This window comes from Oncorhynchus mykiss, chromosome 1 (assembly GCF_057628025.1).
Source record: "Oncorhynchus mykiss isolate SJ-2025 chromosome 1, ASM5762802v1, whole genome shotgun sequence".
Taxonomy (NCBI): domain Eukaryota; kingdom Metazoa; phylum Chordata; class Actinopteri; order Salmoniformes; family Salmonidae; genus Oncorhynchus; species Oncorhynchus mykiss.
The window spans coordinates 72,187,509-72,211,147 of NC_143022.1; the positions used below are offsets into that span (position 1 = coordinate 72,187,509).

General features: G+C 41.0%; 1 protein-coding gene and 1 pseudogene across 5 annotated transcripts in view; one reads left to right on the top strand and one right to left on the bottom strand.

Moving 5' to 3' along the window:
• LOC149985631 (enolase 4-like) overlaps nucleotides 1–12,197 on the top strand; it is a 52,935-nt pseudogene extending 40,738 nt beyond the window's left edge.
• A 587-nt stretch (nucleotides 12,198–12,784) lies between these two features.
• The window catches only part of shtn1 (shootin 1), a 48,821-nt gene continuing 37,966 nt past the window's right edge, over nucleotides 12,785–23,639 (bottom strand). For all 5 annotated transcript variants that reach the window (XM_090238740.1, XM_090238758.1, XM_021609890.3 and 2 more), the window contains 6 exons: nucleotides 23,417–23,499; nucleotides 19,692–19,798; nucleotides 18,762–18,812; nucleotides 18,417–18,537; nucleotides 17,340–17,498; nucleotides 12,785–13,782 (listed from right to left, as the gene is read on the bottom strand). In XM_090238740.1, coding sequence (XP_090094866.1) covers nucleotides 17,389–17,498; nucleotides 18,417–18,537; nucleotides 18,762–18,812; nucleotides 19,692–19,798; nucleotides 23,417–23,499 — 472 coding nt within the window. In that variant the 3' untranslated portion in view covers nucleotides 12,785–13,782; nucleotides 17,340–17,388. The remainder of the gene's footprint in view (nucleotides 13,783–17,339; nucleotides 17,499–18,416; nucleotides 18,538–18,761; nucleotides 18,813–19,691; nucleotides 19,799–23,416; nucleotides 23,500–23,639) is intronic.

The following is a 23,639-nucleotide window of genomic DNA, read 5'->3' on the forward strand; positions in this document are numbered from 1 at the left end:
AAATTAGGAAAAAAAATCCAGAAAATCACATTGTAGGATTAATGAATTTATTTGCAAATTATGGTGGAAAATAAGTATTTGGTCAATAAAAAGTTTATCAATACTTTGTTATATACCCTTTGTTGGCAATGACATAGGTCAAACGTTTTCTGTAAGTCTTCATAGGTTTTCACAAACTGTTGCTGGTATTTTGGCCCATTCCTCCATGCAGATCTCCTCTAGAGCAGTGATGTTTTGGGGCTGTTGCTGGGCAACACAGACTTTCAACTCCCTCCAAAGATTTTCTATGGGGTTGAGATCTGGAGACTGGCTAGGCCACTCCAGGACCTTGAAATGCTTCTTACGAAGCCACTCCTTCGTTGCCCGGGCGGTATGTTTGAAATCATTGTCATGCTGAAAGACCCAGCCACGTTTCATTTTCAATGCCCTTGCAGATGGAAGGAGGTTTTTACTCAATCTCACGGTACATGGCCCCATTCTTTCCTTTACACGGATCAGTCATCCTGGTCCCTTTGCAGAAAAACAGCCCCAAAGCATGATGTTTCCACCATACCTACTGTGAAGCATGGGGGTGTTCTTTGGATGCAACTCAGCATTCTTTGTCCTCCAAACACGACGAGTTGAGTTTTTACCAAAAAGTTCTATTTTGATTTCATCTGACCATATGACATTCTCCCAATCTTCTTCTGGATCATCGAAATGCTCTCTAGCAAACTTCAGACGGGCCTGGAGATGTACTGGCTTAAGCAGGGGGACACGTCTGGCACTGCAGGATTTGAGTCCCTGGCGGCGTAGTGTGTTACTCATGGTAGGCTTTGTTACTTTGGTCCCAGTTCTCTGCAGGTCATTCACTAGGTCCCCCCGTGTGGTTCTGGGATTTTTGCTCACCGTTCTTGTGATCATTTTGACCCCACGGGGTGAGATCTTGCGTGGAGTCCCAGATCGAGGAAGATTATCAGTGGTCTTGTATGTCTTCCATTTCCTAATAATTGCTCCCACAGTTGATTTCTTCAAACCAAGCTGCTTACCTATTGCAGATTCAGTCTTCCCAGCCTGGTGCAGGTCTACAATTTTGTTTCTGGTGTCCTTTGACAGCTCTTTGGTCTTGGCCATAGTGGAGTTTGGAGTGTGACTGTTTGAGGTTGTGGACAGGTGTCTTTTATACTGATAAGTTCAAACAGGTGCCATTAATACAGGTAACGAGTGGAGGACAGAGGAGCCTCTTAAAGAAGAAGTTACAGGTCTGTGAGAGCCAGAAATCTTGCTTGTTTGTAGGTGACCAAATACTTATTTTCCACCATAATTTGCAAATAAATGTATTACAATGTGATTTTCTGGATTTTTTTTCTTCTCATTTTGTCTGTCATAGTTGAAGTGTACCTATGATGAAAATTACAGGCCTCTCTCATCTTTTTAAGTGGGAGAACTTGCACAATTGGTGGCTGACAACTTGCAGACTTGTTTACGTGTTGCTGTGCGTTTTGTTGCCAAACTATTTTGCTACCTGACAACTTTATGGTTTTTACTTTTTAATGACCGTTTATATTGTTTTTTTCCCCCTCAACTTTTTCACTCCTGACGCTTTATCTGGACATGGTTCGTCAGGACCTCCAACAGCCGAAGCTAAGTAGTAACATTAACATGATGCCTTCTAATTGCAGTCGCTGTACTCATAATATACAGGAGAACGATCGCCTTACGGCGAGGATAGCTGTGCTACAAGCCCAGCTTCAGACGCAATCGTTAGGCAAGGGTAATTTCAGTGTAGGAAAGGATGAAACAGCGTCTGTGCCACCAGTAAGTACAGATAGTAACGTTAGTATAAATCCCCTTGCGCGGTCCCCGCAGCCGGACAACTTTCTCACGGTTTCTGTAAGGAAATGCTGTAGGAATGCTCAACTGGTGTCGCTCATTCAGCCGACAGAAACTTTCAACCGGTTTTCCCCATTAAACAGTGAGTCGGAGTCAGAGGCCGAGCCTTCTCTTGTCTCTACTCCTCCCGTTACGGAGTCTGAGACACCGAAGCCTCCCACCATTTAGCTCTGACAAATTGAAAACTAGTCATTGGCGACTCCATTACCCGCAGTATTAGACTTAAAACGAATCATCCAGCGATCATACACTGTTTACCAGGGGGCAGGGCTACCGACGTTAAGGCTAATCTGAAGATGGTGCTGGCTAAAGCTAAAACTGGTGAGTGTAGAGAGTATAGAGATATTGTTATCCACGTCGGCACCAACGATGTTAGGATGAAACAGTCAGAGATCACCAAGCGCAACATAGCTTCAGCGTGTAAATCAGCTAGAAAGATGTGTCAGCATCGAGTAATTGTCTCTGGCCCCCTCCCAGTTAGGGGGAGTGATGAGCTCTACAGCAGAGCCTCACAACTCAATCGCTGGTTAAACTGTTTTCTGCCCCTCCCAAAAGATAGGATTTGTAGATAATTGGCCCTCTTTCTGGGACTCACCCACAAACAGGACCAAGCCTGACCTGCTGAGGAGTGACGGACTCCATCCTAGCTGGAGGGGTGCTCTCATCTTATCTACCAACATAGACAGGGCTCTAACTCCTCTAGCTCCACAATGAAATAGGGTGCAGGCACAGTCAGTGTAGTCAGCTCAGCTATCCCCATTGAGACCGTCCGTGTCTGTGCCTCGACCAAGGTTGGGCAAAACTAAACATGGCGGTGTTCGCCTTAGCAATCTCCCTAGGATAAAGACCTCCTCCATTCCTGTCATTATTGAAAGAGATCATGATACCTCACATCTCAAAATAGGGCTACTTAATGTTAGATCCCTTACTTCAAAGGCAATTATAGTCAATGAACTAATCACTGATCATAATCTTGATGTGATTGGCCTGACTGAAACATGGCTTAAGCCTGATGAATTCACTGTGTTAAATGAGGCCTCACCGCCTGGCTACACTAGTGACCATATCCCCCGTGCATCCCGCAAAGGCGGAGGTGTTGCTAACATTTACGATAGCAAATTTCAATTTACTATTTTTTTTTTTTTTAAATGACGTTTTCGTCTTTTGAGCTTCTAGTCATGAAATCTATGCAGCCTACTCAATCACTTTTTATAGCTACTGTTTACAGGCCTCCTGGGCCATATACAACGTTCCTCATTGAGTTCCCTGAATTCCTATCGGACCTTGTAGTCATAGCAGATAATATTCTAATCTTTGGTGACTTTAATATTCACATGGAAAAGTCCACAGACCCACTCCAAAAGGCTTTCGGAGCCATCATCGACTCAGTGGGTTTTGTCCAACATATCTTCGGACCTACTCACTGTCACAGTCATACTCTGGACCTAGTTTTGTCCCATGGAATAAATGTTGTGGATCTTAATGTTTTTCCTCATAATCCTGGACTATCGGACCACCATTTTATTACGTTTGCAATTGCAACAAATAATCTGCTCAGACCCCAACCAAGGAACATCAAAAGTTGTGCTATAAATTCACAGACAACACAAAGATTCCTTGATGTCCTTCCAGATTCCCTCTGTCTACCCAAGGATGCCAGAGGACAAAAATCAGTTAACCACCTAACTGAGGAACTCAATTTAACCTTGCACAATACCCTAGATGCAGTTGCACCCCTAAAAACTAAAAACATTTCTCATAAGAAACTAGCTCCCTGGTACACAGAAAATACCCGAGCTCTGAAGCAAGCTTCCAGAAAATTGGAACGGAAATGGCGCCACACCAAACTGGAAGTCTTCCGACTAGCTTGGAAAGACAGTACCGTGCAGTACCGAAGAGCCCTTACTGCTGCTCGATCATCCTATTTTTCTAACTTAATTGAGGAAAATAAGAACAATCCAAAATTCCTTTTTGATACTGTCGCAAAGCTAACTAAAAAGCAGCATTCCCCAAGAGAGCATGGCTTTCACTTCAGCAGTGATAAATTCATGAACTTCTTTGAGGAAAAGATCATGATCATTAGAAAGCAAATTACGGACTCCTCTTTAAATCTACGTATTCCTTCAAAGCTCAGTTGTTCTGAGTCTGCACAACTCTGCCAGGACCTAGGATCAAGGGAGACACTCAAGTGTTTTAGTACTATATCTCTTAACACAATGATGAAAATAATAATGGCCTCTAAACCTTCAAGCTGCATACTGGACCCTATTCCAACTAAACTACTGAAAGAGCTGCTTCCTGTGCTTGGCCCTCCTATGTTGAACATAATAAACGGCTCTCTATCCACTGGATGTGTACCAAACTCACTAAAAGTGGCAGTAATAAAGCCTCTCTTGAAAAAGCCAAACCTTGACCCAGAAAATATGAAAGACTAATCGGCCTATATCGAATCTTCCATTCCTCTCAAAATTTAGAAAAGGCTGTTGCGCAGCAACTCACTGCCTTCCTGAAGACAAACGATGTATATGAAATGCTTCAGCCTGGTCTAAGACCCCATCATAGCACTGAGACTGCACTTGTGAAGGTGGTAAATGACCTTTTAATGGCATCAGACCGAGGCTCTGCATCTGTCCTCGTGCTCCTAGACCTTAGTGCTGCTTTTGATACCATCGATCACCACATTCTTTTGGAGAGATTGGAAACCCAAATTGGTCTACACGGACAAGTTCTGGCCTGGTTTAGATCTTATCTGTCGGAAGATATCAGTTTGTCTCTGTGAATGGTTTGTCCTCTGACAAATCAACTGTACATTTCGGTGTTCCTCAAGGTTCCGTGTTAGGATCACTATGTCATTCGAAAACATAATGTTAACTTTCACTGCTATGCGGATGACACACAGCTGTACATTTCAATGAAACTTGGTGAATCCCCAAAATTGCCCTCGCTAGAAGCCTGTGTTTCAGACATAAGGAAGTGGATGGCTGCAAACGTTCTACTTTTAAACTCGGACAAAACAGAGATGCTTGTTCTAGGTCCCAAGAAACAAAAGAGATCTTCTGTTGAATCTGACAATGAATCTTAATGGTTGTACAGTCGTCTCAAATAAAACTGTGAAGGACCTCGGCGTTACTCTAGACCCTGATCTCTCTATTGACGAACATATCAAGACCGTTTCAAGGACAGCTTTTTTCCATCTACGTAACATTGCAAAAATCAGAAACTTTCTGTCCAAAAATGACGCAGAAAAATTAATCCATGCGTTTGTCACTTCTAGGTTAGACTACTGCAATGCTCTACTTTCCGGCTACCCGGATGAAGCACTAAATAAACTTCAGTTAGTGCTAAATACGGCTGCTAGAATCCTGACTAGAACCAAAACATTTGATCATATTACTCCAGTGCTAGCCTCCCTACACTGGCTTCCTGTCAAGGCAAGGGCTGATTTCAAGGTTTTACTGCTAACCTACAAAGCATTACATGGGCTTGCTCCTACCTATCTCTCTGATTTGGTCCTGCCGTACATACCTACACGTACGCTACGGTCACAAGACGCAGGCCTCCTAATTGTCCCTAGAATTTCTAAGCAAACAGCTGGAGGCAGGGGTTTCTCCTATAGAGCTCCATTTTTACCCCCCTTGGGTTGTGCCGTGGCGGAGATCTTTGTGGGCTATACTCGGCCTTGTCTCAGGATGGTAGGTTGGTGGTTGAAGATATCCCTCTAGTGGTGTGGGGGCTGTGCTTTGGCAAAGTGGGTGGGGTTATATCCTTCCTGTTTGGCCCTGTCCGGGGTTGTCCTCAGATGGAGCCACAGTTTCTCCTGACCCCTCCTGTCTCAGCCTCCAGTATTTATGCTGCAGTAGTTTGTGTCGGGGGGCTAGGGTCAGTTTGTTATATCTGGAGTACTTCTCCTGTCCTATTCGGTGTCCTGTGTGAATTTAAGTGTGCTCTTTCTAATTCTCTCTTTCTCTTTCTTTCTCTCTCTCGGAGGACCTGAGCCCTAGGACCATGCCTCAGGACTACCTGACATGATGACTCCTTGCTGTCCCCAGTCCACCTGGCCGTGCTGCTGCTCCAGTTTCAACTGTTCTGCCTTATTATTATTATTGGACCATGCTGGTCATTTATGAACATTTGAACATCTTGGCCATGTTCTGTTATAATCTCCACCCGGCACAGCCAGAAGAGGACTGGCCACCCCACATAGCCTGGTTCCTCTCTAGGTTTCTTCCTAGGTTTTGGCCTTTCTAGGGAGTTTTTCCTAGCCACTGTGATTCTACACCTGCATTGCTTGCTGTTTGGGGTTTTAGGCTGGGTTTCTGTACAGCACTTTGAGATATCAGCTGATGTACGAAGGGCTATATACATTTTGATTTGACTAAATACTTTTTTGCCCCACTGTATATGTGTGGGTGTTAAGGGAGGCTATTTCATCTAGTTGTCATATTAAACAGTGTGTAGTAAAACTAGTGTTTAATAATATTGACCATCTTCAATCAATACTCCACATACAACACCCCTTCTGCCAATCACATTCTGTTAAAAGTCCCCAAAGCACACATCCCTGGGTTGCTCATTTTTTCATTTCACTCTAGCTAAAGACTGGAACGAGCTCCAACAAACACTCAAACTGGACAGTTTTATCTCAATCTCTTCATTAAAAGACTCACTCATGGACACTCTTACTGACCGTTGTGGCTGTTTTGCGTGATGTATTGTTCTCTACCTTCTTGCCCTTTGCTGTTGTCTGTCCCCAATGTTTTTACACTGTTTGTGCTGCTACCATGTTGTCATGTTGTGTTGCTACCCTGCTGTTGTCACATGTTGCTGCCATGCTATGTTGTCTTAGGTCTTTCTTTTATCGATGTGGTTTGTCCTATATTTTTATTGAATTTATTTTTAATCCCAGCCCCCGTCCCCACAGGAGGCCTTTTGGTAAGCAGTCATTGTAAATAAGAATTTGTTCTTAATTGACTTGCTTAGTTAAATAAAGGATACATTTTTGTTATACATAAACAGAAACCCAGCCTAAAACCCCAGAGTAATAAGCAATGTGATGTAGACGCATCTACACTGCATTCAGAAACTATTCAGACCCCTTCACTTTCCCACATTGTTACGTTACAGCCTTATTAAATAATTTGTTTCCCTCATGACAAAGAGAACTGGTGTAGAAATTTCAGCAAATGTATAAAAACATTTTTTTTCCCCAAAATAGCTTATTTACATAAGTATTCAGACCCTTTGCTATGAGACTTCCTTGATGTTTTTACAACTTGACTGGAGTCCACCTGTGGTAAATTCAATTGACAGGACAGGATTTGGAAAGGCACACACCTGTCTATATACGGCCCCACAATTGACAACGCATGTCAGAGCAAAAACCAAGCCATGAGGTCGAAGGAACTGTCTGTAGAGCTGTGAGACAGGATTGTGTCGAGGCACAGATCTGCGGAAGGGTACCAAAAAATGTCTGCAGCATTGAAGGTCCCCAAGAACACAGTGGCCTCCATCATTCTTAAATGGAAGAAGTTTGGAACCACCAAGACTTTTCCTAGAGCTGGCCACCCGGCCAAACTGAGCAATCAGGGGAGAAGAGCCTTGATCAGGGAGGTGATATGGGTATCCCCAAACTATCACACTACCACTACCATGCTTGACCGTTGGTGTAAGGTTCTTACTGTGGAATGCAGTGTTTGGTTTTCGCCAGGCAAAATGGGACGCATGTCGTCCAAAAAGTTCTACTTCTGACTAGTCTGTCCATAGAAAATTCTTCAAGGAGTCTTGACGACCATCCAGGTGCTTCCAAGTCCTTTTTTGGCAAACTTGAGTGAACTTTTTGGATGAGATGGGTCCCATTATGTCTGGCAAAACCCCAAAAACTGCATTCCACAGTAAGAACCTCATACCAACGGTCAAGCATGGTGGTAGTGGGATGCTTTGGGGATGCTTTGCTGCCTCAAGACCTGGGCAACTTGCCATTCTAGAAGGAACCATGAATTCTGCTCTGTATCAGAATTATACAAGAGAATGTCAGGCCATCTGTCTGTGAGTTGAAGCACAGCTGGGTCATTCAGCAAGACAATGATCCAAAATACACAATCAAATCTACATGAAAATTGTTAAAAAGCAACAAATCTGAAGTTTTGTAATGGCCTAGTCAAAGTCCACGTCTGAAACGAGCAGTTCATGCTTCAAAAACCCACAAATGTTGCTGAGTTAAAGCAGTTCTGCATGCAAGAGTGGGTCAAAATTCCTCCACAGCGATGTGAGAGACAGATCAACAACTACAGGAAGTATTTGGTTACAGCCAGCCAAAGGTGGCACAACCAGTTGAGTGTAAGAGGGCAATTACTTTTTCACACAGGGGAATTGGGTGTTGCATAACTGTTCATTCAATTAAATAAGCATCAATTTGTTTTATTTGTAAACTCAAGTTCCCTTTATCTAATAATAGGTTTTGGTTGAAGATCTGATAACATTCAGTATCAAATATGCACAAGAAAACAGAGAATCAGAAAGAGGGCAAATGCTCGGCACTGTATAAAGTAACAAAGAAACATTTACCTAAAAAGATCTGTGAAATCCTCCAACAGATCATCACAATGGTCCTCGTGCTTCAAAAGGAGATTATTCAAATAATGAACATTGCTTCAAAAACAGGGGTAAGGAACATTGCGGCAGAGCCTGGTATAGTGGATCTACTGTACAGTATAGGGAGCTTGTGATTTATTTTTAAAACTGAACATATACTCAGAGTTGTCATGTAATGTATATCACAATTTCAACGTTGTAGTTACGTTCTTCAAAGTTAGAATCAATTCAATGCCGTCTGTCTATGGTTTAGCAGTGCCACAGGAGGTTGGTGGCACCTTAACTGGGGAGGATGGCTGATAGTAATGAATGGAATTATTAGAATGACATCAGACTCCTCAAACAAATGGTTTCCATGGGATTGATACCATTCCATTAACTCCATTCCAGACATTATTATGAGCCGTCCTCCACTCAGCAACGTCCTGTGTTTAGCACTAGAAGCACTATCTAACTGCGAATAGATTAAAGGTTGTCGATAGGAAATCGCTTTCCCTATTTTATTATGTGATGGACATCACAAGATGAGACGATAACAGCTCGCGGCCTACATTTATAGGATTAACAATATTATTGATGGTGGGTTAAATATATCCCATGTAATACCTTCAAAAGCTTTGGAAACAGGAACGTTCAAATCCTATTCATACCCGCTAACCTAATTAAAGTACATGCATTTTAAATATCATTAACGTTCATTAGAGGTGTCAACCCCTCCTCCTGGAGAATTACCTGGTGAGCTGAATCTGGTGTGTTAGAGCAGGGCTGGAGCAAAAGCCTGCATACCCAGTAGCTTTGCAGGAGGAAATGTAGAATCTCTGACATACAGTATGATCCAGCACAACTTTCCACAGATATGCATATTATAAACGATGACACTGTGTACATTTATGCTGACTAGACATTCCTTCTCTTTCCAGCCTGTACTGCCAACAGTGTCTGACTCTGGAGCCTTAGTTGTTGAGTCCTAAGCAGCCTCTAGATCTAATTACGGAAGCATCTAACAATCTTGGATTGGCACTTGAAAAGGAGGTCCATTTGGCAGTAAACTGTGCTGCTCACGACATAAAGGACTGTGTGTAAACAGAACGTTAAAACACGCACAGTGTGTCCTTGCATACAATTCTATATGCGGGTACAGCAAGCGGTACCGATGCACCAAGTCTGGAATCAACAGGACCCTGAACAGCTTCTAATTTTGTTAGTTAAAATTAGAATTTTATGTTGACATACTATAGTTATTCAAAACAAAATATAAGCTGGAAAAAGATCTACTTTAAAGTTAGATTTTATTTTCTCTCTCTGCTCCAAAAGGAAAGTATGAAGTTATTACAGGAACCCCCAAGTCTCCAGATAAACTAGTGGATGAGGCTTTGATTCGTAAATACCCAGCAGTCGTAGCCCTGCTCGATCCTCTGTGAAAAGAGGTAAGATGTGAACACCCCTCCGAACACACATCCACAGTAAATGAAAGACATGCGTTGGTGTGCTTATAGAAACTCATGGTGTGTGTGTGACCCGATGTGTAAGGAGCAGTAGGAGAGACTGAGCAGTGTGGCTGGAGCCTCCTGCAGCCTGCTCTCTGACATCTCCTCTAAGCCCCAGTGTCACGGGTCACAGGAAGATGCCCCATCTCTTCCAGGGGTACATCCTGAATCGGACCAATAAAGTCACCGACCTGACCTACGTCACCACAGAGCACAAAGGGAATCCACTGATGGAGTTTTACATAGAGCTGTTTACTAATACATGACTCATTGTCCTAATGTAGGTCAAATGTACAGTGTGCAACATTTTGATGGAATGTCAAGAAAAATTGGAGGTCAAATCGATGCTAGGGGAATAAGCCGTCATATTGGCCAGGTTGACATATAATAATTGCATTCACAACATCAATACTGTGAATAGAAACAGTAGTATGAACACGACAGTATAAATATTTTGGAATAAATAGGTGACGTGTGAGACACGCCGACTTACATGGTTCCTCTGATGGTTTCAGTTGGATGAATTCCAAATGAAGATTTTCCCATTTGAGTGCAGCCGACTCAAACTTTTATCACAGGGAGCCAAATGAATGTCTGCGTGGGCCATGTATCGATCGAATGATGCGACCCGACGATACTTCTACTGTTAAAGGTCATGGGACCCAAAATTATGTTCAAAATTATGTTCAGTCGGTTTATCTTTGTCCTAATCTCTCATGGACAGATGGAAGTAAATGGAAGTTTTATCTGTCTACAGACTGTGGGATGCGACGACTAATGAGGAACTTTGTTTCCGGTATGCAGATTTTTCGCCACTAATCATTTGGGCAAATGATTCCGCAGGTGCTCGCATCTATTGAATTTCTGAATGGGAGGGGACATTTGGCCCATAGACTTGCTTGAACTGTCAGAGTTTACGATTAGAGGGGTGGAGACTTCGGTAGTTTTGTTAGTATATTTTCTAACCCGTCTCCCCCTGAACTCAACTGAGCATCTGACGCAATTTACACAAGATTTTAGTTCTGGGTGTCCGAGATTACCTTTGTTCTTAAGATCTCACTCAAATTAATGTTCTTCTATATGAAACTATGGTTTGTTAGTTCATGCTTATTTTGGGGAATTCACTGTTTTTCAGAGGAACCCCTGTAATGACAGATGGTGTAAAGCAGGGATGGGCAACTTTGATAGGGTGGGGGTCACTCTTCTTTAAAAAAAAATAAAAAACGCATTGCGAGCCCCCGTCTTGACAGCAGAGCTAAAAGAAAATACAAAATAAACGCTTTAGAGTTAATTTTGTGCAATTCTACACTTTCCCATGGGCTGTAGAGAAAATGTTGCAGTTTTGAAGCACGTTTGCTGCAATTCTACTCATTTTGCCAAAGGGTGGGAGAAATGTTCGCAGTTTTCAATATGATATCTGAGTGAAACTGACTAATAAAATCAATGGGGGGCCCCCCGGCCAGTAATTCGACAAGTTTAGATAGCTGGCTGCAAAACTAACTTTACAATCGAAAAAATGTTAGCTGACATGGGCTAATTGACTGACTATCATTGACTGACATAAAGCGATAAGAGGGGGAGGGTTGATCCGAGACCCTTCAAAAGTTGCCCATCCCTGGTGTAAAGAGTTGATTCATTGACCTGGTAATACATTACTTTTGTGTGTGTCTTTGTATGTCAGGTGAGGTAATAATTGGAATGACGTGTGGTGAGCCCTGCAGTGACAACTCGCTCTCAGATGTGGTGAGGCTTAGTCATTCTCTTTAGATCTATATGTTTACATGTCTATCTCTGTCTGTCTTTATCTAGTAATGTGTTGGACTGAAAATCTGCACATTTCAGTCTGACAATCCATTGCATCACTTATGTATGTATTCTGCTCTGTACAAGTTTTATAATACAAATGTCTGTATTTACAAGGCCCAAGAACCTCTTGAAGTGATATAATAAACAGTTTGCCTGTCATTGTGTACTCACACCAAAACAAAGCCAAGTGACGGCGCCTTCTCCGTGCCTTGGCGATGAGCAGTCATCGCACGTTGGCACTCGGCGCCCGTAAACTCTTGTCATTGTGCGTTTCTCTCTCTCCCTCAGGTCGTAGGCCTGGGAGTTGTGTATGTCAAACTGGGAGGTCTGAGTCGTGGAGAGCGGCTGACTAAATACAACCGTCTGATTTCTATAGAGGAAGAATTGGCCCAGCAGGGAATACTGGGTATGGCTTTTTCCTCTCGCCTTTTCAGCCAGTAGAAAGAGGGGGCTAGACAAAGCTATGGGTAGGAGAGGCAGTAATGGCTGGGCTGGTGAGAATACATTTCTCCCTGGACGTGAAAGGAAACTGTGTGTCAGGACTCATGAGAGGGGGAAAAGGAGCTGGCGAAAACCCTACCTTGGTTCTGTTAATTGGCCACCTAATTACGCCTCCCAAAAAAGGGACAGGGATATTGGGCAATTACTGAAAAGCGAGTTCATCTTTGTATAAAATAAAGAATTAACTTCTGCACCAATTGCATATACAGGACTCTTGTATATCGTTTGGCTCTGGCTATGTGGAATATATATATTTTTAGTGCTGTCACAGCAGTAGAAATCATCGGACCTAGAATAGAGGGGCCTGGAGCGAGGAGGGACATGTTCAATGTGCACAGACCTCTACAGAATATGTTCAATAGACTGTCATGCAGGGGCTAGTTTCGCTTTGGCCTTTTTAAAGCCTTTGTTGTCCATTCAACTTATTTCACTTGTTTTCTGTCTGCAGATTTAAGAAAAGACACATCCTCGCTCTTTGTTGGAGAAACGGAGGAGCAGTCATTTACATAATATAATTAATATAAGGATTAAATGAATACCATAGTGTTTTTATTCCAAAATGACATTTTCTATTTATGTTTACGTCAATCTAATGTAATTACTAGTCTTAAAATGAATAGCTCATACAATCTATTTAAATGATACACCATTACATTTCTTCCCATATTAATATGAATGAATTTTCAGTCGTCACTTAGTGCAAAAAGGTTTCACGCTAACCAAATGCAGCGTTGATCTGTATTTTTCCTTGGAAACAAAACTGAATTGATCAAAATGACCACATAAAGGAATCACAATTTGGCATCACATACTCTGGAAATAAACTAATTATAGTTACACATATATTTGCAAATTCCAAAGAATAAAAAATACACACACATACAAAAAGATTATGTAAGACACAGTGGTCAATATTATTTTGAATAAACCTGTCCATTTAATAACCATTATTTTTATGTGGTTTATGACATTTCCATTTTTGGTATAATGCCAGTGTTGGGGTAGCTACTCTGAAAAGATAGTTTACCAATTACTTCACACTGAAAGAATTTAAGCTAAACTAAAGCTAGCCTTAAGAAAAATATAGTTTAATTAACTGAAGTTACTTTGAAAAAGTAGTTCACTACATCCAAACTACTTCGTGAAAAATTATCATATGTATCTGAATGTGTCATTTAGCCTATTAAACACAACTGTTTCAAGTGAGAATTAGGCAGGTCTGATGCCGAAAAAAACTTCACCCATATTTTCTTTTCATTTTGGAAAAAAAAAGTGGTGTGTAGTTCCAGGAGTTAGCTACATGGCAAAAAAATGATTACCTACTGAAAACCCTACTTAGATTTTAATTTCGTTCAACTACCACCAACCTACTGCAAAATGTAATTCAATTACTAGTTGGACCAAATGTAGTTTACTGCCCAACCCTGTGTAGTGCAGTGGGGACACCAGACATGCTTTGTACTCCGAGGTCTTCTTTCCTTCACCAGAGAGCTGACTGCAGCATTGACAGGTGCAGGTCTCTTGTCTAAAGAGAAATAGATGAAAAGGAACACAGATGAGAAACACTGAGCAAGACCAACGATTTATACACTCATCCATCTTTTTAACAAGCGTTTGAGTGTAAAGCAATTTTAAAATCGACCTTGATTAGAAATCCACCGAAGTATTGGAATAGTTTGATACTGACAGAAAAATATTTGATATTAGTAGCACTCACTATTACTCAATTAGTGGAACTCACTAATCAATATCTTCGTGTAACATGTTAGTGCTGATATAAGTTATTGTTTAGGAAACATCCAATTTTTTAAGCAATGTTGACAGGATGACAGATGGATCTGAAAGAGCCGACACAAAAGAAGGCTAAAGCATACAGCAACTCAATGCTGACCACCAAATAAAGCCAACACACTGAGAAAGGGCCCCTTCATAATTTGTCATATCCTCATCCGACTCCAACAGAGTTCCTAGAGGAAATTATTATGTAGTCTAAACAGTTGCGACATGCCTTGCGTCAGTGTAACAGAGGGGGCAGTTGTTCCAGTGGGAAGTAGACGGTTCAGAGGTGCTTTGTGCACCAACAGACAGGGAGAGCCACCACACAGCTGTGTTGGAGCACTTACGGCCTGCCTCAATGGGCCTGTCAAAGGAGTTCTTCATTCGCGCTCTTTTCAACTGAAAATGCAACATTGATTTATCCATTAATTACTGTATTTAACCTATCAATTTACTTGATTTATGATTTAAGGCTAGTTTTTCCATACTTATTTAACTTGGCTTATCTTTATCGTAACTTAAGTAGGCATATCATTCATGGCACAAAGCACAATTACTCCTGTTATCAAGAATGCCTGTGTAGTTACAACATTTTAGGATGAATAAACTTGCATTTTAATTGGAATATCAACTTACTAAAGATTGTGAGCATCATAATAGACTGGATTTCACTTGGTTTTAAAGTGCTTAGCTCGGCATTGCCTCAACTTCTATGGTATATAATACAAAATTGTTGATAAAGATGAGAGAATATTCTGTGTTCATATAGCCATCTACTTAACATCCAAACAAGCCAAGGAAGAAGAGAAAGAGAGAGCTAGGGAGTTCACTGGATTTACAGACATCCTCTAATCAATGAGTGTGGATAGCCAGACGTAGCGGGCAGAGAGAAAGCAGCCCTATGAATTGGCCCTGAGCAGCCATGGTTCCCCACCAGGCAATTACTCTGTTTGGAAAATAAACGGAATGACTAACAAAATAGGCTAAATTAAGTGTTTCCTAGACACACTAAAAAGAGGCTTCCTAATTGCCAATCCCTCTGGGGGGAAAAAAAACAACAAAACGTTGCATTGTATTGGCTGATGGCGACAGAAATAGAGAACGGTAAAGATGGCTCTCACCAAAATAAAAAGGGACACAGCATGCCTCCGGGTAATTACATTGTCGCCCTGATCGACAGAATCTTTACTGCTTGTCAATCAATGTCAGACGGCAGATCGCTAAAGAGGAAGCAGGGAAAAGCCAGGTCATGGACTCTGTTTTCGACGTTGAGCTGTCCATGGACTGAAAACAACAGCTCCAAGGAGAGCAAGCATCAGCTGGCCGTAGTCGGTGATACTGTTTGTGACTTCTAGAATCAGATTCCGTACGAAATACTGAAGACCTACAATGACATACTTTTTTTAAGTGCAATCATTTCAAAGAGGTTGAGGAGAGACTGAGGCCAGGATTCAAAGAAACGCAGATTACTGACATCGCACTGCACTTGGTGGAACCGCAGTAACTGCCATCAAATCAATGAACATGTTTTCTCCCTTGAAGCATGCTTAATTTTCTGTTTGAATTAAATGATGTACCCGTTCTATTTGGCATTTTGACAGTTAACACAGTTGGAATCAAGGCAATATTTTACATTTATGAATCAGGCTTGCAGCGCGAAGGTTGTTTATCTGTGTTTGAATCCCAGCCTGTGGGACCATTTCCTGCTATAACATCCATTATTACTATGGTATTCTCCCTCTTTTTGTCTCGCTTTCTGTCTGTCCATCACATAGAGTGGCTTACTCAAGCAATGTCTGATGCTCAATGTCACTCTCATCTCATTGGACGTTATCTAAGTTTAGTCTTAGTTAACCTCCTCTTCCTTCAACATGAGAAAATGGAGGGCCATAAGAAAAACATGTCAGTCTGCACAATTAGTCATTCCCGAGTCCTTGGTGCAAGCAACGTCCCCTTGTCCACTGATCCCTCTGTCTGCAAGGCCATTGTCGAGGGGAATTCTGCTGTTAAATAAAATGACAAAGTGACTTCCTCTTCCAACAATGTTGTAGCCCTGTCTGTATTTTTGCGGCAGTCCACTGATGAATGAATGTGCAGAGCCAATAGGTCTTAAGATGAAGTCTGAGCCCCTTGAGGCGCCTGGAAGATAAATCTAACACAAGACACTTTATCCTCAAACAGGCTTTTGGGGGTAAGTAGTATACATGTAAACAACATGGCAGAAAGAAAAGTCACTCAAATTGAATTTCCTCCACAATCTTGGGGGATTTGACTCTTTCTTTCAACTGTGCTCCAAGTGGAAATTGTGCCTTGGTGACAAATGAGACCCAAATCCTCAATTAGTGCCCCACACAATGGTTACGGGATGTCACACTCCTGTTTCTGGCTCTCACATTTCCCCCTCACTTCAGAAATAGTCCAACTAATTTGTGCAGGTGAGTGAAAAAAGCCCATCCTCATGGTCAACTAAGCGTGATGGTCATTGTGGCGTTCTGAGAGCAAGTTGATCCCAATCCAATTGTTCCGTAACAAACACCTAGCAGAACAGCTTAACCTGTAGTTGCCAAGCATTTGACTAAAATCTAAAGCTTCAGTACCACCAGTTACGATGCTATATGTGCATTTACATGCTTGACATTCTTTAGTTTTGAAATAGATTCTGCTATAAAAAATCTTTACAATAATGCCTGCACCTGCACAAAAATATAATCTTGGTCCATGAAAGACTGGGGGAGTATCGAGCGAGGGGAGTAGTGGAAACAAAATCTGCCACAGTGCCCTGTAATTGCTCACTGGGAGGCTACAAGGTTAATACTGGTCTAGACAGACCAATTTAAAGACATACTTGCTTTGGCAAATGTTCAAGGCTACAAAAGCCGGCTGACGGATCCTCTCAGTGCAAACAAAGACTGTGTCAAAAATGTGGGCTTCACCTTCACCATTAAAGAAATTTTAACAAAGCCTACGGTTGTGGGAACAAAGTATTTCATTTCACCTAAATCAATCGCCCCATGGTAATCCCTCATACAGTAGTGCACTCCCTCCCCAAAACAAAACAAGCAGCAGTGTGAAAACATCACAGCTTAATACAACATGAAGCCACGGTGCACTGGATCTCAAGAGCGGCTCTAATTATTCCTGTTATCATCAGAAACAACTAGGGACAGACTGGTTCTTACTCTAAAGGAGATTTATCTTACAGAAAGAAGGTTTCTCATTTTCAATCAGTTGGGTCTTGGGACTTAAACTCCATTGTAAATAATGCAGTGATTCCAGGTGCTGAGACATCCTGTGAGGCGTACTTACCCAGGGCTCTAGGGTGCTAGTGGCCAGAACTCAGGTCAGCTGAGTGGGCCTAGAGCGGGACAGAGTCCTGGGAGGTCTGCTTGGTCTGGGGCTGGTCCCCTCTCACTCTGGTGACATCCAGAACACTGCTGGGGAAGGGACGAGGTGAGGACGGTGAACCTTCACAGAGACAGACATAAACACAATCACATAAAGATCCATAGTATTTCTACATTCAACAGTTGGAAATTGCTACTGTAGGCCTACAGTATGTTTACCTATTTGTCTGATGGTAGGATCTGCAGTGACAGAGAACTGATATTGTTCTGTAGGTGTGTTTGCAACACGGCACAACTTCTTATATGTTTAAATCATTGCAAAGGAGTGTAAAATAATTGAACATTTAACTAAATCAACTACCAGGAACCACCTCCAGAAAGTGGTGTCCATACTACAAAACATGGGTGGGCTGTGTGGACGAAGAGATATTCATATTTCGAGATTTGCAATATGTTGTTTCACTAAATAATGATTAAATAATTAGAACATGTGTATGCAAATGATTGATATTTATATAACATTTACAACAGGTGAAGGGAGAAAGGCAATAACCTTATTCTTGCATTAATTACTGGAATTCATTTGAACATGCCTCATATATATATATATATATATATATATATATATATATATATATATATATATATATATATATATATATAAAAATATATATATATATATATATATATATATATATATATATATATATATATATATATATACAGTCTCCTAAATGTAATATCACTTGTTTAATTTAATAATAACAATAAAGCAAATAAAATAGAGAAACGTTACATTATGATACTCTCCTACGGATGTCATCTTACCTATTTCTTGTTACACAAGACTCTCTCCATGATCCCATCCTTTAGCTATTCGTACTGAAACTATTAGCAGGACATAAGACTGCTTTTGTCTAAATAGACAAAACTTGATACAATATTGTTCGTCATCTTTACGGCCACTGAAACCCCCTCCAGAGTAAGTACGGGCTTGTCATTCTTCAGTTGTATATATTTTAAAGGAGACAAAACTCACAACTTTCCTGTGAGGTCCTGAATGCGCCCCGTCGTCTCTGTAGAACTCTCTCCAGCTCAGACTCAGTGTTTGTTGATGGAGATCCAACTTTAAGGTGGGGGGAGGGCCTTTTGAAAGTGTCCTGTACAGTTGGAACAAAAAGGATACCGATTCTGGTATGGTTTTGAGAATAACCTCTAACAACTTAAAGTAGCTATGTATAAAATAAATATTGTTTGTTCTGGTAGCTTGTATACTGTAGCGTCTAACAAATCATGGTTTTTATCACCAACAACAAATAACAACATTTTGGAAAAGAAAAGTAAATCAAAAAGGACTACTGCTATTATTAAAAGGTTCCATTACCAGAATTCCTTTAAGTTCCTGAATGGCAGAATTAGAGGGTACCCTTTCTCGCTGGTAAGAGGATGAGGACAGATGGAAAGATGGGTTTGGTAAATAAGCAGCACATATTTGACACATTTATCCCAATCACTGTTTCAGCCTACAGAACCTGTTAGCATTGTAGTGTATTTCTAGACCACTCTTCGTACCACAGAGACCAGAATACAGGTTAAAACAGGGTCAAAAAATAAAAAGATGTCCACATAGTGTATAATTATTTAATTTAGCATGCAAACAGACAATTTACGCATTATAAAATAATTTGGGTAAAGTATAGGTCCTAATGGTCTCCAATTTTGAGAGAACTGTGGGCAGAGTGCTAAGTGCTACATGTTGACATGTCTTAGAGATCTCATAAGAACTTACAAAAACAAGCTCGAGCGGGAATCACATACAGCACACTGTCATCCCTGTTGGAATGTGACAATGTGTTCAAAATAGCTTCTGAAGTTTACATAGTCGTATGGACCTTATTTGTAAAATAGAGCAGTTTTTCAATTTCCTGAAGTTTCAATTATGGAGATACAAGGTTTTCTTCCGTCAGCGACGCTATGCTATTTAGAAACATACAGGCCCGTGAACATGATTTCGACAGGTCATGAAGCCTTTCACTGTGTTCCCGTTGAAAAACAGCTTTTCTCTCAGGTAAACATAATGTACAGAGCTCCATGTCGACATGGCTTAGAAGTCTTACAACGCACAAAAACAAGCTCACTTCAGTACCACATACACTATTCTTAGGACACAGGTCCATGAACATGATTGTACAGGTCATATAGCCATTTCGCCTGTAACAAGGAAAAAGAGTGCATTTATGTAGAAACTCAGCTTTTCTCTGAGCTGAAGTGGTACAATGTTGGTGACCCTTTGTGAGGTATATCCTGCATGTACCTGGACGGGCTTGGTTTTGTTGGGGGCCTGGCCCACGGGTCGGAGGTGAACCCCCCTTTTGATTCTCTGCATCATCTCATCCACAGCTTGTTGCCTGATGTCCATCTCTAGGAGTAAACACAAAAAGAGCACATAGGTTATTTCTTGGATTTTGATCCATACTAAGAATAGAGTACAACTTTACTTGGAGATTTAATAAAAAACATTACCTCCATCCTCCTCTATTGCTGTCTATACGTTCCATGAAGGCGAGTATTGCGGGCAAACATTACGGACAACAGTTCATACAGTGGTCTTTACAAATGGTTTCGGTACTCCAACAACCATTATGTTTTTATTCCATTCAAAAAGAAAAGTTTAGCAAATTCTGCAAGAAAATACAAGTTATATGCTGCTGACAAAAGTTGGGAGATGTTTCATTTAACAGCTTGTAGAAAGAAATGTAAGAACATTGCACACTCTATGCTCCCAACAATTCAATGGGTAAACCTAATCACCTTGTAACCTTCAATTAAGATTATACAATAAAGCTATTGTTAGCTGGCACATAACTCACATTGTTATGAAAATGTTGTCCTCCAAAGTATTCCAATAAATATTCAAAGTATTAAAGAATTTTTATTTTTTATTAAAACGTTGCAATTAAAATGAAAAATATCATTGATGACGGTATTCAAGCCATTCTCTTCTACCTCTAGGGGCAACCAGGTACAGTAGTGAGTGCCCAATAACAGAAAATCACTGAAAATGAAGGACTGATAACAAAACAAGGATATTTTTATGTTCAGAAAATACATTCAAATGTATCACCCACTCTAACTATTCAAGGTTTGTTTTTTGTCCATGCAAACGGATGAACGCAACTTTATTAAAGGTCCAATGCAGCCATTTTTATCTCAATATCAAATCATTTCTGGGTAACAATTAAGTACTTTACCGTGACTGTTTTCAATTAAAATATTCAAAAAGAAACAAAAATTGCTTCTTTCAAAGAGCAATTTCTCAAGCAAGAATTTTGCTAGGACTGTCTGGGAGCGGTCTGAGTAAGGGGCCTAATTGGACGAGCCAAATGGGAGGGATATGTAACCTGAAAACTTGCTGTTATCGGCAGAGAGGTTTAAAACTGTCTTTGTTATTGGTCTATTAACTTATACTGCCTGGTAATGTCGCCAGGCAGGCACAAAAACTCCATCCCATCAAAACAGGCTGAAATTTCAGCCGGTCTTTTCAAACAGTTTTTACACTAAAGGGACATCATAATTTCCACAAATTCACAATATTATTCCAACCTCATAGTGTGGAAATATATATAATACACATAAAAATCTACTTTTTGACTGTACTGGGCCTTTAACTAACATGGCCCGTCAATGCCCAATGCATCCCCAATAAATGCTCATAAAGCACAAACTGGTGTCCTTCGACTACTCAATTATTAATGTCTACATTCCGCATACAAAAGTGACCCAACTGACCCATAGTGATTCTGGAAAATAGAAATTACTTTGAGAGCAACCTTAATTTTGGGTTAAATAATGGCCCTCAATTAAGTCGAGCTGCCATTGAATTCCACTGAGGAATTTCTACACATTGCATCGAGGAGGGGAACATTTGTGACAGAAAAATGTCTTGTATGCAGTTTTAAATGAGAAAACAATAAAACATTTTAATTTCAATTATGGATACTGCAAGAAAACCAAGGTCAAAGCACATGGTAGTCAACAGAATTCAAGATTAGACCGCAACAAGGTGATTCTACCTGAGTGCAACCTGAAATAAGAGAGAGTGGAAACTATAAACAGTTAAACTATGTGGATGGACTGAGAAACAGATGAGATTGTGGATGGGACAGGTTGTACAAAGTCTGAATGTGGATGTCTAGGTACTGTATCAATAAGAGCCATGTTAGTTTAAAACATAATAGGCACTATCCAAATAAAGTGCAACCCAAAGATCAGAGCTTCTGCTATAGTGATAGGCTCTGAAGCAATTGGGTCACAGATTCAAGTCTTCCAGACGGTATATCTTAGCTACAAATAGTGCATTCGGAAAGTATTCTGACCCCTTCCCCTTTTCCACATTTTGTTACGTTACAGCCTTCTTAAAAATTCATTAAATAATTTTTCCCCCTCATCAATCTCCACACAATACCCCATGATGACAAAGCGAAAACAGGTTTTTAGATTTTTTTGCAAAAAAAGAAAGAAAAAACAGCAATACCTCTTTTACATAAGTATTAAGACCCTTTGCTATGAGACTCAAAATTGAGCTCAGGTGCATCCTGTTTCCATTGATCATCCTTGAGATGTTTCTACAACTTGATTGGAGTCCACCTGTGGTAAATTCAATTGATTGGACATGATTTGGAAAGGCACACAGTTGACAGTGCATGTCAGAGTAAAAACAAAGTCATGAGGTCGAAGGAATTGTCCATAGAACTCCGAGACAGGATTGTGTCGAGGCACAGATCTGGGGAAGGGTATCAAAAAATGTCTGCAGCATTGAAGGTATCCAAGAACACAGTGGCTTCCATCATTCTTAAATGGAATCATCAAGACTCTTCCTAGAGCTGGCTGCCTGGCCAAACTGAACAATCGGGGGAGAAGGGAGGTGACCAAGAACCCGATGGTCACTCTGACAGAGCTCCAGAGTTCCTCTGTGGAGATGGGAGAACCTTCCAGAAGGGCAATCATCTCTGCAGCACTCCACCAATCAGTACTTTATGGTAGAGGGGGCAGACGGAAGACACTCTTCAATAAAAGGCACATGACAGCCCGCTTGGAGCTTGCCAAAAGGCACCTAAAGGACTCTCAGACCATGAGAAACAAGATTCTCTGGTCTGATGAAACAAATATTGAACTCTTTGGCCCGAATGCCAAGCATCACGCCGGGAGGAAACCTGGCACCATCCCTACGGTGAAGCATGTTGGTGGCAGTATCATGCTGTGGGGATGTTTTTCAGTGGCAGGGACTGGGAGACTAGTCAGGAGATCCTTGATGAAAAACTGCTCCAGAGCGCTCAGGACCTCAGACTGGGGCGAAGGTTCACCCTCCAACAAGGACAACGACCCTAAGCACACAGCCAAGACAACAGAGGAGTGGCTTCGGGACAAGTCTCTGAAACATCTCTGGAGAGACCTGAAAATAGCTGTGCAGCAACGCTCCCCATCCAACCTGAAAGAACTTGAGAGGATCTGCAGAGAAGAATGGGAGAAACTCCCCAAATAAGGTGTGCCAAGCTTGTAGCGTCATACCTAAGAAGACTCGAGGCTGTAATCGCTGCCAAAGGTGCTTCAACAAAGTACTAAGTAAAGGGTCTGAATACTTATACAAATGTAATAGTTCAGTTGTTTTTTTCCCCCTCCAAATTTGCTAAATAAAATTGACAAATAACTGTTTATGCATTGTCATTATGGGTTATAGTGTGTAAATTGATGATGGGAAAAAACAATTGAATCAATTTTAGAATAAGGCTGTAACGTAACAAAATGTGGAATAAATCAAGGGGTCTGAATACTTTCCGAATGCACTGTAGTTTACATGAAAGAGGGGTGCTGTACGACGACACCCTTGAACTACTGTCCAAATGTTCAGTGTCAGCACAATAAAATAAATAGTATAAGGTCATACAGTACTTGCAGTTAAACGCTACAACCGGCTACATACCAAAGAGAGGTTATAAGCTCTTAAAATATAGATTTTAGGAATTTTTCTGTTTACTGTACCTGGCTCCTTTGCTGAGTCTTGAACCACTAATGGAATATCCCTACTGATATTTTTCTTTTTGCGAATCATCAATAGCAGTGAACTGTAAAGAAACAGAAAAGAGTGAGTTGACCTTGGACCATATATAGGGCCATATATAGGGTTTTTCCTAACCATGTGTCCTGACCAGGAAGGTAGCCTGGTCCCCAGTATGACTCCTTCAAGCAGATGTAGTTCATGTAA